At 45.4% G+C, this 15,453-nt stretch overlaps 1 protein-coding gene across 1 annotated transcript in view; it reads right to left on the minus strand.

The window, feature by feature from the left end:
* Positions 1–15,453, minus strand: part of myo15b (myosin XVB) — a 183,697-nt gene that overhangs the window by 44,892 nt on the left and 123,352 nt on the right. The window contains exons 27-33 of the mRNA XM_068058629.1: positions 12,328–12,482; positions 11,672–11,826; positions 6,129–6,192; positions 5,171–5,243; positions 4,572–4,648; positions 2,915–2,991; positions 1,187–1,317 (exon numbers count right to left, since the gene is read on the minus strand). Coding sequence (XP_067914730.1) covers positions 1,187–1,317; positions 2,915–2,991; positions 4,572–4,648; positions 5,171–5,243; positions 6,129–6,192; positions 11,672–11,826; positions 12,328–12,482 — 732 coding nt within the window. The remainder of the gene's footprint in view (positions 1–1,186; positions 1,318–2,914; positions 2,992–4,571; positions 4,649–5,170; positions 5,244–6,128; positions 6,193–11,671; positions 11,827–12,327; positions 12,483–15,453) is intronic.

A 15,453-nucleotide genomic window follows, 5' to 3' on the forward strand; every position in this document is an offset into this window, starting at 1 on the left:
CCCCACACGCTGGTGTCACTGATGGGTTCCCCAACCAGAGGCCAGACTTATTGACAGCTGGGCTGCCAGTCAGGTGGGAAGCCGGTCACTGACAATCGCAGCAGTGGGTACACCTGTGCCGGGGTTGGATCGGGGTGAGGGTGGATCAAGTATGGAGGGGTGGTGGTCACCTGGGTAGTGGGTTCTGATTAGGGGAAGAGTTTGTCTGGGTGAGGGGGGGGCGGGGGTTTGACCTGGGAGGGGAGGAGGAGTGGGGGCGGGTCGATTGGCTGGGCTGCTGATCCCAGGAAGGAAACTGTCGCTGGCGGGGGGGAATGTCTGAGGCCTTGTAGTGGGGTGAATTGGAGATCTCGTGGTGGCGAGGAAAATTGGAGGGCTCGTGATGGGATCGAAGGCCTTGGAGAGGGGGAGGTCATGGTAGGGATGGGAACGGGCAGGTATGCCCGATTGTGAAGGCTCTTCAGGCAGACACCTGGATCAGGAGTTAGGTGTAAAGGCATTCACCTCCTGAATCCACAAAGTCCTCGCCTCAATGAAGCTGCCAGTTACCTGTCACTCAGGAAACCCAGCTGACAGCAGTTAAAGTTGAAAAGCTGAATGATCATGAGGTCCGCAGCATCATTGTCATATTTGAAGTTCCAACTTGCCTCCTTGGAGTGGATTGGCTGCCCACCCACCATCCGGCCTCAGTTAAAGCCAGAAATAGGTGGGCTGGAGGCAGGTTTTCGTTGAGAGACAGATTTGTGAGACTTTACCCCCGACACCTGACCCAAACCTGCCTGTTTTGCTTTGGTTAAAATTCAGCCTAAATTTCCACTTGTGGGGCAGAGGACAACTTGAGGCCATGAATATAAGATACTTAGTAATACATCCAAAAAGGAATTCAGCAGAAACTTCTTTACTTGAGAGAGTGGTTAGAATGTGGAATTTGCTACCACAGGGAGTAGTTAAGGCAAATAGGTTTGATGCATTTAAGGGGAAGCTAGATAAGCACTTGAAGGATAAAGGAATTAAAAAATATGCTGATGGGGTTAGATGAACTAAGGTGGGAGGAGGCTCATGTGGAGTTGCACCAAATGACCAGTTTCCCTGCTAGAAATTCTGTGTAGTTCTATGTAACAACTTCTTCTCTGTATTTTTGTAACTAAGCCGTGCTAAACCTTGCCTCCCTCCCTATGCGCAGTACCTTGAAAGTCGTGTTTGGAGTTCGTGCAGATGTCCTGCAGGTATCTCATGACATAGGGCCTCAGATTGCTTGTGCATGGGTAGTAGCCCAAGAAGAGGTAGAGAATCCGCCAACCCCGCGTGCAGCTTTCTCTGTGCGAAGACATGAATAGTGTCAGATATTCTACATTTCTGTCAATTCTTTTTGGCCCATGTTAATAATTCAGTGCCAATCTTTGTGCAGTTTTAAAGCAGTTGTTCTGTAGATTCCTGCCCATGAAGTGTTGAGGCAGAACATTTTCACATAGAATCGTTACAGCCAGCAGACCGAGGAGACTCTGGCTCCATCAGTCTGATCTCACTGAGAATCCAGCTCTCAGAAGTATAGGGATAGGGTCTAATTCATTACATCATACAAAAAAAAGAGACAATGGACAAAACTGCATAAGTCCATAAGAGTGAAAGAGCACAGTTGAGTTGGATGTTTTAGGAGCTTAAGAACAGGAGTAGGCCATTTAGCCCCTCCAGCCTGTTCTTCCATTCAATGAGATTATGGCTGATTTGCGACCTAACTCCAGGGTCTTACTGGCTTATCAGATACATATTCCAATTCAATCACACTTTGCATTTTTAAATAGTGCTTTTGCTCCCATTTAGTACAATCCTTTCTTTCACTTCAACACTCTACCCATATTACGGAACATGCATCATTCCCTGACTGAATGAGCAGGGAAAGAACTGACCAACTCCCAGGCCTTTGCTTCACTCTTAAACTCTACATTGGGGAGACCAAACGCAGATTGGGTGACCGCTTTGCGGAACACCTCCGCTCAGTCCGTAAGCATGACCCCGAGCTTCTGGTTGCTGGCCATTTCAACACCCACTTTGCACCCCTCCGCTCTCATGCTCACATCTCTGTCTTGGGATTGCTGCAGTGTTCCAGCAAACATCAACACAAGCTCGAGAAACAGCATCTCATTTACTGATTAGGTATGCTACAGCCTGCCGGACTGAACATTGAGTTCAATAATTTCAGAGCATGACGGCCCCCCACCCCCCCACCTTTTTATGTTTAGTTATTTTTTATTTTTATCTTTTTTTTTTCTTTGGTTATTTTATTCTAGTTTTTTTAGTTTGTTTAATTTGTTTCTACTGTGCCTACCCACTGTTTCTGTTTTTATTAATGTTTGTGCTTGGAGCGCTTTGTGCTTTACAGTCAATTGACACGCTGTCTGTACTAACGCTTTGTCTTTCAGCACACCATTAACATACCGTTTGCCTTTGCTCCAGGACCTTCTGGTCATTTATTCTCTGTGACCTTGTCCTATCAACACCTTCTCTTTTGTTATCTCTTGCCCCACCCCCCCGCTTTACTTGCTTAAAACCTTTTGCATTTCTAATATTTGCCAGTTCTGATGAAGGGTCACTGACCTGGAACATTAACTCTGCTTCTCTCTCCACAGATGTTGCCAGACCTGCTGAGTATTTCCAGCATTTCTTGGTTTTATTTCACTCTTGATCTGTCCATTAGGTGATGTGCAAGAATACCTCAGATTAAGGGTTTTCACTTCATTGCACACCCTCTGTCACATGTTGCTGAAATGCAGCTCAGCCCCAGCAACAGTAAACAGTGCAAAACAAATATGTAATATTTACACCGGTATTTTAGGTGCTGGGTGCTGAGCAGCTGTGATGTGAGGCCATGGCTTTTACACTGTGCTATAATTCTGTAAAGGCCCTGGACACTTACTTCCTGGGATTATCTGTGATTTGCTTGATGATCTGACAACAGACCTCATCCTGGAGCGTCTCCTTCACCTTACAGAGCTAAGTGGAAGCATATAGTGGACAAACTGCTGTTAGCAAGAGATGCTTCTGGAAAATTTCAAGCAGCAAAGATTTCAGTACTGAGACTAACTTTTGACTTTTCTTCTGTGTTGCCCTCCCCTTCTGGAAGCTACAAATCTTGCAATGAGACCTAATCAGGTGTTAGCAGGCCTTCAACCTTGGAGGCCATCATAAACCTGTACTCACCGGACACTCCCGGGACTCATTTTCCGAGGCTCAAGTGACCATTCTTCAAGTGTGAGCTTTGACTGAGGGTTCTAAAAGTATTTGGCCGGATCCTGCCCCACTTGATATCTACAAGTGTATTTTCTGACCAGGGTTATTGAGCAGGATCTCCTGGAAGATTTTTCCTGTCACCTACCTTAAGGGCACAGAGATCAATTGGCACACTCATAACAGTGCACCAAGTTGAGATCAACTAACACAGCAAAGTTTGAGAATGGAACCTGGGACCTAGCATTCAGTCCCACACCATAGAATGCATAAAGTACTGTGCTATCAGTGGCCTGCTTTATAAAATTGTTTGAAATTACACTCCATAAACTTAAGGTCATCAAAAACTCTGCTGCTCATATCCTAACACACTGGCTGGAAGTTTACGCCGTCCCAGCGGGTCGGATGGTGGCGTGGGGGTGGCGTAAAATGGAACGGCAGGCCTACCCGCCCCGATTCCGCCTCCGGACAAGTTTACAGAGGTCAAGCGGGGGGAGGGAAATGGCCCGCCCACCCTAGGCCAATCAAGACCCTTAGGTGTCCACTTAACGGCCACTGAAGGGCCCTCGCCCGCCTCCACGGGCATTTTACCCATGGTAAGCGGGTGTGCTGGGGGCGTGAAAGGCTGCCCAGCGATAGCTGCCGGCCTTTCTGCGCCCCGGGGTGGGGCACATGGCAGTCGGGCACGGGGTGCCCGATTGAGGGCCGCCCCTGTCTCCCAATCCACCCCCGGGATCCAAGATGCCCCCCTCCCCCCAAATGACCACTCTAGCCTCACCAGGGCACGACCGATTCCCCTGGTGAGGCAACCCAAACTTACCCACTCTCTCGGGTGCATGGCGTCGGCTGGGCTGCAGTCCCAGCAGTGGCCGGCGCTCCCGGTGGCGCTGCTGAGACTAAGAGCTGCCGGCCCGCTGATTGGCCCGCAGCTCACTGAGGTGGGACCTCCTCCCTCAAGTGGGTGGAAGTTCTGCCTCGGGCCAATTAAAGCCTGGGGATCCGTAAAATACGGGACAGATTTCCAGGCTGGCAGGAAGCGGGTTCGTCACCGACATTTACGTCGGAGTCCGGCTTCCGTCCGCCCACTGTAAAATTCCGGCCACTAAGCCCCGTTCACTCATTGCTGTGCTTGCTGACCTGCATTGGCTCCCAGTTAAGCAATGTCTTGATTTTAAAATTTTCATCCTTGTTTTCAAATCCCTCCATTGCCTTGCCTCTCCCTATTTCTGTAATCTCCTTCAGCCCCATAGTCCTCTGAGATAGCTGCACTCTTGCAATTCTGGCCTCTTGTACACCTCCAAAAAGAAAGTTCCTAAAAAGTAATGTCCTGAAAGAGACTGACTCACCTGAAGGAGACTCTGTAGATAATCTGTGTCAGATTGTTGCTTCTGAGGGGGCTGGTCTCCCATAAACCTCATCAGAGCTGCAGAGAAACAGGAATGAAAGAAAAGAACTGCCAATATCTATACATGTCTCATAACATTGTAGACACCTCCCAAAGTGTTTCACACTATGAATTACTATTGAACAGTCGTGTCTCTTGTTTATATTATGAAAGTGAAGGAGAAACCCAAAGTCTGCTGAACAAAAATAGCAAAATAGTACATCATTAACTCCCAAACTATGTCATTAATCTCAAATCTGATTGTCATTAGCCCCCAAACCTGGTTGTCACTAAACCACCAAATTCCATTGTTAGGAATCCTAATAACCCTAATTGTTATTAACCCCAAACCTGTCAACTCTAATAACCTTCAAGGCTAGCTTTCATTAACACCAAACGCTGTTATCACTAACTGCAAATCCTGTTCTCATTAATCACCAAACATGTTGCTACTAACCCAAATCATGCTGACAATAATCTAAACCCTGACATCACTAAACCCCTTGAAATGGTACAAAACAGGTTCAAACGTTCCACAGTTATCCTGTGAAACTCACTCACCCATGAAATTCTTTACAGCAAGCTCATTTAGGTTTTTGTCAACAATATAAATCAGTGACTCCCTGATGAGAACCTGTAACAAGAATTGAGTCTGGAATTATTACTCTAAAGTCGCTTTCTCAGCCTCTTTGTGCTAATTCAGTTCATTTATTGTATTCTTATGATGCATTTTTGGCCGATGTGAAATACTTTACATTTATCTGTGATAATTCTCATTTGTCATTTGTCTGCTTAAATGCATAACTAATCTAAGACCTTTTTGAAATCTTTAACTGTTTCTTATTTTTGCACTAACTTTTTAAACCACTCCAAAGATGTACCCTAGATTTCTGTGGACTTCAGAAGAAATATTTTTCCTGTTTGTAATGTAACAATAAATGCATTCTTTACATTCCCATCAATGATTCCCTAGTTTAATTCATTAGTTTCATTAAAAGTCTTTCATTTTTAACTTTGACAAAAGCTTTCTGAAATTCCAAATAAACAAGATCAAAAGCAGTACCACTATCAACTTTATTGGTGACATCCTTAAGGAAACCAAGGAGATCTGAGAGACAGGATCTTCCCCTTCTTTGTCTATGGTGCAGTTTCTTAAGTTGACCCCTACAGCCTGCCCCTTGAAATGGTTTCCTTCTCCTTTGTAACCTCTGATGATCATTAGGCTAATACATCATTAGTTGTCTACGTTAAATTTGTGTCCCTTTTAAGTACAAAGTTGGTTTATCAACAGTGACCAGAAATTTTCTTCACATCAATAACCAGTCCTCTGCAAATCTCCTCCCTGATTTCTCTCAGCACCCTATGGCATTTGGTCCAGGGCCCTTGTTAGTCTAAATGAATTTTCTATCTTTCAAATGACTCTGTTACCCTTCCCATTTATAAATATGTAAAGATTTAAGTCCTGTTTCCCAAGCACCATGCAGACTTTCCTCACCTCCTGATTATCACATTCTCTTACCTTGGTGTGCTGAACCAGTCGATTGGGATTTTTTCCTTCTACGTTCATATCCTTGCAGCCAGGCCTAGAATCAGAGTGAGAGGCAGAAAAGACAGTCTCATTTACTCACACTCATAGCTGTTCAATATTACAGCAGATCTGCAGAACCAGTCTGACATCCACAGCTGTTGAAACCAGAAACATATTCAAGCGCTTTATCAGAGACACAATTTAGGGGTCTGAGGTGTTGATCTCAGTTCGACTTTTGTATTGATTCTACTGTAGATCGTGGGATTGAAGAAGAAACACAGAGTTCATAAGGGGCAATCTTGGTGCTGAGCTGAAGTCCTGTGGCTTTGGTATCCAGACCTTATGTAGCAGGCTTACAAACAGTATATTCATATTAATGTGTACATCAGCCATTAGTTACCATGCAACATATGTTGGATGGTGAATTGAGTATTGTGGGAGGGCAGTGATGTGGCAAGAAGGGGGCCAGGGGAGTGGAGTCCATCATCTAGACTTGTCCAACCATATGCAACCTGAGCGATGCTGTGACAGAGCAGTTTTCTGCACTCTGTTAGTAGAATTTTTGCCAGGGTCTGATGCAATTGCACAATAAGCACCAGAAAAGCATCTCTCATGAACGCTTCCACTGAAGTATTAGGGTCTAACAGCCAAGAGAGGAGATAAGCTGGCTTCAACACTTCAACACTTGAGAACGGAATCCATACAGTAAGGGTGGTTCTCAGAGACTTCATCTAACAACCTGATCACAGAGATCAATTAATGACATGATGACTTGACAGTGGTATGTATTCAATAGTGCAGCAAGAGACAGCTGCCTCTTATGCTGGTATTCATGCCATATCTGGATAAATAATAGGAAATGCCCCAGAACAATATTAAGCCTCGACAGCAAGTACCTTACAAGACATTCCAGCACATCTAATAATAATGTCTCAAAGTGCTTCATTCAAATTGCACTTCAAGTTTAAACACTTAAGCTTTGTAGGCAGCCAGTTTTCACACAGCAAGATCCCACAAACAATAAATGAAATTAATAATTATTTAATGTTAGTTTTGCTGATGCAGGAAAGGCTGATGGCCGAGATACTGGGGGATCTTCCTGTTCATATTCGAAACGTACCGTCGGACCTTTAACATTTACCCAAAGAGACTAATGGGTGTCTGAGTTTAACATTTCTTCTGAAGGACAGTGTCTGTTAATGCACGCCCTCAGATCTACATTGATGTGTCAGGCTAGATTATGGACCCAAGACCTGGAGTGGTGTTTGAATTTATAAACTTCATGCCTTAGAGACATGCATGCTTGCAACTGAGCTAAACTATGTCAAGGAACCATTGTAGCCAGCCACTATACCTACCATTAAGGGATCACTTGTGAACAGTGCACAGGGCTAATCATAGACTATCAATTCACAAGTCACAAGGAGAAAGCACCAGGACACAGATTCACTTTATATATTGCAGTTACTGCTTCTAATGTGCTCATCAGAAAGGCAGACAAAACAGAAAGAAGGTCTGGTAAAGCAAGCAGATGCAGGCTAGCAAATCTGTTATGATTATTGGAACGGCCATGTGCAGGACTCAGCAGAAATAGATAATGAAGTGCTGATCTCCCTTCCTGCACATGCTGCCGGCAGTTCCAGCATAATCATTGTCCAGGCCTTGCATGTCTTCTTGCTGCTGCTGTGGAAATTTCATGCTGAGGCTTTTGTCCATTTATTAAAAATTCTTTCATGGGATGTGGGCGTTGCTGGCAAGGCCAGCATTTGTTTCCCGTCCCTAATTTCTCTTAACAACGGAATGGCTTGCTAGGCCATTTCAAAGGGCAGTTAAGACTCAACCACATTCCTGTGGCTCTGGAGTAATATGTAGGCCAGTCCAGGTAAGAATGGCAGATCTCCTTCCCTGAAAGGACAATAGTGAACCAGATGGGTCTTTACAGCAATCTTTGATAGTTTCATGGCACCATTACTGAGACTAGCTTTCAATTCTAGATTTTTATTAATTGTATTTAAATTCCTTCAGCTGCCATGGTTGGATTTGTACCCATGTCCCCAGGGTATTCACCTGGGCCTCTGGATTATTAATCAAGTGACATTACCACTATGCCACCATCTCCCCATAGTGATACTTGTGCAGTAGGCAGCACAGTAATATAACTTTGGAAAGCAATATCCTTAAAAATGAAATCAGATGGACCACCCAGCATCGACCTAGGCACCCTAAACGACAACAGCACACCCTGCCCAGTTGACCCTGCAAAGTCCTCCTTACTAAAATCTGGGGACTTGTGCCAAAATTGGGAGAGCTGTCCCACAGACTAGTCAAGAAACAACCTGGCATAGTCATACTCACTGAATCATACCTTACAGCCAATATCCCAGACTCCTTCATCACCATCCCTGAGTATGTCCTCTCTCACCGGCAGGACAGGTCCACCAGCAGTGGTGGCAGAGTGGCATACAGTCAGGAGGGAGTTGCCCTGGGAGTCCGCAACATTGATTCTGGACCCATTCATGGCAGCAAGTTAAACATGCACAAGGAAACCTCTTGATGGTTACCACCTACCACCCTCCCTCAGCTGATGAATCAGTACTTCTCCAAGTTGAACACCCTTGGAAGAAGAATGTACTTTGGATGTGGGACTTCAATGCCCATTGTTACGACCAGGTGAGGAAGCGGTCTCAGGCTCCCCTTTCACCCCTTCTCTGGTTTGACTGCAACAGGGCTTATCCTATTAACACAGTGGATATTTGCTCCTGTTCCTCTAATAGAATTGTAAATGAACCAATCAGACAAGCTTTCTTGAGTTTAAACAAGAAAGATGTAAGTTTATTAACCTTATCACTCTAAACTGGTTAAAATTACTAAAATATGCGACGCATCCACACGCACATTCACACAAGAGGAACACACACAAACACAAATAGATTACAGAGGGAAGTAAAACCGAGTTGGGAGGTTGGAGTAGAAAGTCCGTAATACATGGAATTTAAATACTGAGTCTCAGAGTCTTCAGTTGAAATTGTAGTCCTGAAGTCTTCACTGGGCCATGTGTAGAATTCGGGCTTGCTTCTCTGGTTCCGGAAGGCAGAAGAGGAGCTTTATCCATGTCCCCGGGTTGTTGACTGTGAAGATCTATAGTCTTGAGGTTTAGGAGCTGCAATCAAGGCTTCTCTGGGAACTTACTGGAGAGAGGGAGAGACAGAGAGATGCTTTCTTGCCAGGTCTCAGTTACTGACTGACTTCTGAGTCACCACACACAAATCGCCAGAGTGGCCCAAGCAGTCATGTGATGTGACCACCTCTTTGTGTTTGAATCAGCATCTTGCGGAATGGTCTTTGAAATTCAAGGCCCTCCCCCTGGCTGCTCAGATATATTTGGTAGGTGGGACGGGTGGAGGGAGGGTGTTGGCTCTTTCAAAGTCAATGGGTGTCAATGGCTCTTGACAACCGTGTTAACAAAACCATTTTAGGTAATTTAATGAGAGAGTACCCCATTGTTCTGGCTAGGTTGAGTCAATCCTTTCTCTCCAGTCTGCTCTGTTGCTGATTCATGTGCAAATTGCCATGGCCATCTTGGCTGCTAGCTTTTCTGTTTAAACAGTTATTTGTAACAATGTCCAGCAAAAGTCTCAGGTAACGTTCTATACGATGAAATTAGTACTTCCATTTGGTATATGGGGTTCCCCTCACGCCATCACCAAAGTAGCTCGGTAGCACCACTACTGACCGAGCTGGATGAAACTTGAAGGACATATCTGCCAGACAGGACCTGCGGCAGGTGGTAAGGGAACCAATAAGAGGGAAAAATCTGCTTGATCTCACCCTCACCAATCTACCTGCCGTAGATGCATCTGTCCATGACGGCATTGGTAGGAGTGATTGCCACACAGTCCTTGTGGAGACGAAGTCCCGTCTTCACACTGAGGAAACAGTTCATCATGTTGTGTGGCACTACCACCGTGCTAAATGGGATATATTCAGAACAGCTCTAGTGGCTCATAACTGTGCATCCATGAGGCACTGTGGGCCATCAGCAGCAGCATTGTATTCAACCACAATCTGTAACGTCATGGCCTGGTACATCCCTCACTCTACAATTATCATGAAGCCAGGGGATCAACTCTGGTTCGATGAGGAGTGTAGGAGAGCATGCCAGGAGCAGCACAATACATACCTAAAAATGAGGTGCCAAGCTGGTGAAGCTACAACACAGGACTACTTGCATGCCAAACAGCTGAAGCAGCATGCGATAAACAGAGCTAAGCGATCCCACAACTAAAGCTCTGCAGTCCTGCCACATCCAGTCATGAATAGTGGTGGACAATTAAACAACTAACGGGAGGAGGAGGTTGCCCAAACATCCCCATCGATGGGGGAGCCCAGCACATCAGTGCAAAAGACAAGGCTGAAGCCAGCAGTGCTGAGTGGATGATCCATCACGGCCTCTTCCTGTGGTCCCCAGCATCACAGATGCCAGTTTTCAGCCACTTTGATTCACTCCATGTGAAGGCACTGGATGCAACAAAGGCTATGGGCCCTGAAAAATCCTGGCTGTAGTACTGAAGACTTGTGCTCCAGACTAACTGCGCCCCAAGCCATGCTGTTCCAGTACAGCTACAACACAGGTATCTACCCAATAATATGGAAAATTGCCCAGGTCTGTCCCGTCCACAAAAAGCAGGACAAATCCAATCTGACCAATTCTCACCCCATCAGTCTACTCCTGATCATCAGCAAATTGATGGATGATATCGTCGACAGTGCTATAAAGCAGCACTTACCCAGCAATAACCTGCTCACTGATGCTCAGTTTGGGTTCTGCCAGGGCCCCTTGGCTCCAGACTTCATTACAGCCTTGGTCCAAACATGGATAAAAGAGCTGAACTCTACAGGTGAGGTGAGAGTGACTGCCCTTGACATCAAGGTAGCATTTGACTGAGTTCGGCATAAGAATCCCTAGCAAAATTAAAGTCAATGGGAATCAGGGGAAAACTCTCCACTGGTTGGAGTCATACCTAGCACAAAAGAAGATGGCTGTGGTTGCTGGAGGCCAAACATCTAAGCCACAGGACATCACTGCAGGAGTTCCTCAGGGTACTGTCTTAGACCCAACCCAACTTCAGCTGCTTCATCAATGATCTCCCTCCATCATAAGGTCAGAAGTGAGGATGTTTGCTGACGATCGCTGTTCAGTAATTTTGCAAGAGTGTCCCTTAACTGACGTTTAGCAAGACATAATGGCTAAATATGACTTATCCTCAGGCTGTATATTACTTGGCATACCATCTTACACAAAGAAGACATTTTTGGAGAAGCACTGGAAGGGAATGAAAGCCACATTCACACTCACAATTTATTCAAGTCTCAGCCTATACTTTTGCCTTCCTGTCAGTCTCTATCTCCAATGTGTCTGGATGTCTGGAACATGTTTAAGAATTGCTGTATGTTGACCTCTATTTTTGTGTCTTCCAATTATTGACATGATGCAGACTAGAATTGCACATACTGTAGCCAGTCATATTACTCACGTGGTCACAGGCTCTCTAAAGTACTTCATGGCAAACTCTGTCATTATGTACTGGCCAAATTCAGACGAGGGGTGAATGCTTGACGGAGGGTTGATCAAGGACTGATCATGTGAGGAGATGGTATTATTTTCTGAAACTTCACTGGGTGCTGCACTCTAAATCACAAACACAGCACATATTCCATTAGTACAGCACAAGATGAGGCAGACATGCCGAGCAAATCAAGTGAACAAAATCTGAGCCATAATTCTATAATTTTTTTAAAAATCTATTGTCGTACCTCCTTCCCTAACATTACTGACTCTGCCTGGGACTGTTCCACAAGCACTTGGCAGAATTCACCCAGCTGCCCACTCTTCATACACATTGTGGTTGGATAGCCTATCCACATTCAAATCAAAAAGCCAATGGTATCACAGCCAGGTCTGATCATATCCTCCCTGAACGTCTTCACCTATGTACTTTCCAGCATGGATCACTGGACAGCAATCAAGAGTGGGAACCTTGCCTGATTTCCCCATCCCTATTGCATAGGTGCTAAGTTCACCGTCCATTGCACTAGCTGAAATCAGGTAACTCAGTCCAGACCAGGTATTCAATGCGGGACCTTCTTGTCCATATGATACTGTGCTACTCTGCATGCTGGCTCCTCTTACCTTTCTCATAGATGATCGATTGGAACTAGGCATGCTCCTTTGCCTCTCCTCGTTCTTCCCCATGTTACTGGTATAGTAATCGGGAGCTGCTGTTGGCTGGGCATGGTCTCTAGGAAATAGGCCAGATCGGCCACCAATCGATCCAAACTGCCAGCCTATGAAAGGAAGGGATCAAGATTCAACAGCGTTGGTAGGGCCATGTCTCTCACCTCACTTTCTGTCACACTTTAAATCTCTATTTCTCTTGTATGTCTCTTAATGTTTCAGGGGATTGTTCATTTTTCTATCCTGCTCAGGATTCTACCAAGTTTTGGAGTTAATTGTATAAAGAGTAAAATCTGCAATGGAAAAGATTTTAGAGGTTTTTTTTGTTTAAACACTTGTACCATGGTGAAAGATGTTAGTGATAGCACCGATCATCAGGTAAGATATAGTACAGTTAGACACAGAATGAAGCTCGCTCTACATTATCCTATCAAACACTCTGAAGGTCGCCACAGCACAGATTAAAGAAAGAGTAAAGCTTACTTTTCCATAAAACATTTCTCAATCAGTTACAGCATGGGTTGGATGTGGAGCAAAGCTCCTTCTATAATGCCTCCTCAAACTCTCCCAGATCAGGTCAAGAATTAATTTGAGGGAATTAAATGTAATATATCCAAGTTTGCAGATGGCACAGAGCTGGGTGGGAGTGTGAGCTGTGAGGAGGATGCAGAGAAGCTCCAGTGTGATTTGGACAGATTGAGTGAGTGGGCAAATACATGGCAGATGCAGAATAATGTGGATAAATGTGAGGTTATCCACTTTGATGGCAAAAACAGAAAGGCAGATTATTATCTGAACGGCGATAGATTGGGAAAGGGGGAGGTGCAGCGAGACCTGGGTGTCCTTGTGCATCAGTTGCTGAAAGTAAGCACGCAGGTGCAGCAGGCAGTTAAGAAGGCAAATGGCGCGTTGGCCTTCATAGCGAGAGGTAAAGGCCTGCTACCCGACCAGACCCGACCCGACCACGATGGGACCCGACGACATGTGTCGGGTCCAGGTCGGGTCGGGCCCCTCTTCTGGGCTCGGGTCGGGTTGGGCCAAGTCCACGTTGTGCTCTGGTCGGGTCGGGCCGGAGATACATGGTATGTGCCCTGCCGGTAAGTATTAAAAATAAAAAACTTAGCTGAGCTGGGAGTCCGGGACGAAACTGAGTCTGCGCAGTGAGCGAGTGACGTCACTATGATGTCATCACACATGCGCTGCAGCTTCGTGGAGCTTCCCAGTTGGAAGGTAAGTAAAGGGATTGTCGGGTCAGGTCGAGCTCATGTCGAAATTGGAGGGACTCAGACCAGGTTGGGCTCAGGTCCGCTGTTCAGGTTGGGTTCTTTTCCCTGACCTAAGCAGGCCTTTAGCGAGAGGATTTGAGTACAGGAGCAAGGATGTCTTGCTGCAATAATACAAGTCCTTGGTGAGACCACATCTGGAGTATTGTGTACTGTTTTGGTCTCCTTATCTGAGGAAGGATGTTCTTCCTATGGAGGGAGTGCAGCGAAAGTTCACCAGACTGATTCCTTGGATGGCAGGACTGATGTATGAAGAGAGATTGGGTCGATTAGACTTGTATTCGCTAGAGTTTAGAAGAATGAGAGGGGATCTCAAAGAAACCTACAAAATTCTGCAGGACTGGACAGACTAGATGCAGGAAGGATGTTCCCGATGGTGGGGGAGTCCAGGACCAGGAGTCACAATCTAAGGATAAGGGGTAAGCCATTTAGGACTGAGATGAGGAGGGATTTCTTCACCCAGAGAGTGGTGAACCTGTGGAATTCTCTACCACAGAAAGCAGTTGAGGCTAAATCATTAAATATATTCAAGAAAGATTTAGATATAGTTCTTAGGGCTAAAGGAGTCAAGGGATACGGGGAGAAAGTGGGAACAGGGTACTGAGTTTGGACGATCAGCCATGATCATATTGAATGGCGGTGCAGGCTCGAAGGGCCGAATGGCCTACTCCTGCTCCTATTTTCTGTGTTTCCATGAATGGGTTAAGTATATAGTAAAGCTCCCTCTATCCCAGGTCAGGTACAGCATGGGTTAGATACTTAGAAGTTACAACACCAAATCAGATCATTCAGCCCAGCCAACTCATGCCAGCATTTACGCTCCAGATGAAAAAATCATTCTAATCACATTTACCCATCTTGCTTCCATATTCCTTTATAAGATCATAAGAAATAGGAGCGGGAGTAGGCCATTTGGCCTCTTGAGCTTGCTCAGCCATTCAATATGATTATGGCTGATCTGATTGTGGCCTTAACTTCAGTTTCCTGTCAGCCCTTGATAATCCTCGACTCCCTTGTAGATCAAAAATCTGTCCAGCTCAGCCTTGAATATATTAAATGACCCAGCCTCCACTGCTCTCTGGGGAAGAGAATTCTAAAGATTAACAACCCTCAGAAAAGAAATTCCTTCTCATCTCTGTCAAATAGAACCCTTATTTTTAAACTGTGCCCCCTACATCTAGATTTCCCCCATAAGGGGGAACATCTTATCTGCATCTACTCTGTCAAGCCCGCTCAGAATATTATGTGTTTCAATAAGATCACCTCTCATTCTTCTAAACTCCAATGAGTATAGGCCCAACCTGCTCAACCTTTCCTCATAAGACAATCCCTTCATCCCAGGAATCAGTCTAGTGAACCTTCTTTGAACTGTTTCCAATGCAAGTATATCCCTCCACTACACAAAAGTTGAAAAGGAATAAAACTGGACAGAACATCCAGCATCGACCAAGGCTCCGGAAATAACAACAGCAAACCCAGCCCTGTCGACCCTGCTAAGTTCTCCTTACTAACATCTGGGGGTTTCTGCCAAAATTAGGAGAGCTGTCCCACAGACTTGTCAAGCAACAGCCTGACATAGGCATATTCACAGAAACATGCTTTACATCCAATGTCCTAGACAGGACCATCACTATTCCTGGATACGTCTTGTCCCACTGGCAGGACAGACCCACCAGAGGTGGTGGCACAGTGGTATAAAGTTGAGAGGGAGTTGCCCTGGGAGTCCTCAACATTGACTCTGGACTTTGTGAAGTCTCATGGCATCAGGTCAAATATGGGCAAGGAAATCTCTTTCTAA

The sequence above is a fragment of the Heterodontus francisci genome, chromosome 26 (genome assembly GCF_036365525.1).
Source record: "Heterodontus francisci isolate sHetFra1 chromosome 26, sHetFra1.hap1, whole genome shotgun sequence".
Taxonomy (NCBI): Eukaryota; Metazoa; Chordata; class Chondrichthyes; order Heterodontiformes; family Heterodontidae; genus Heterodontus; species Heterodontus francisci.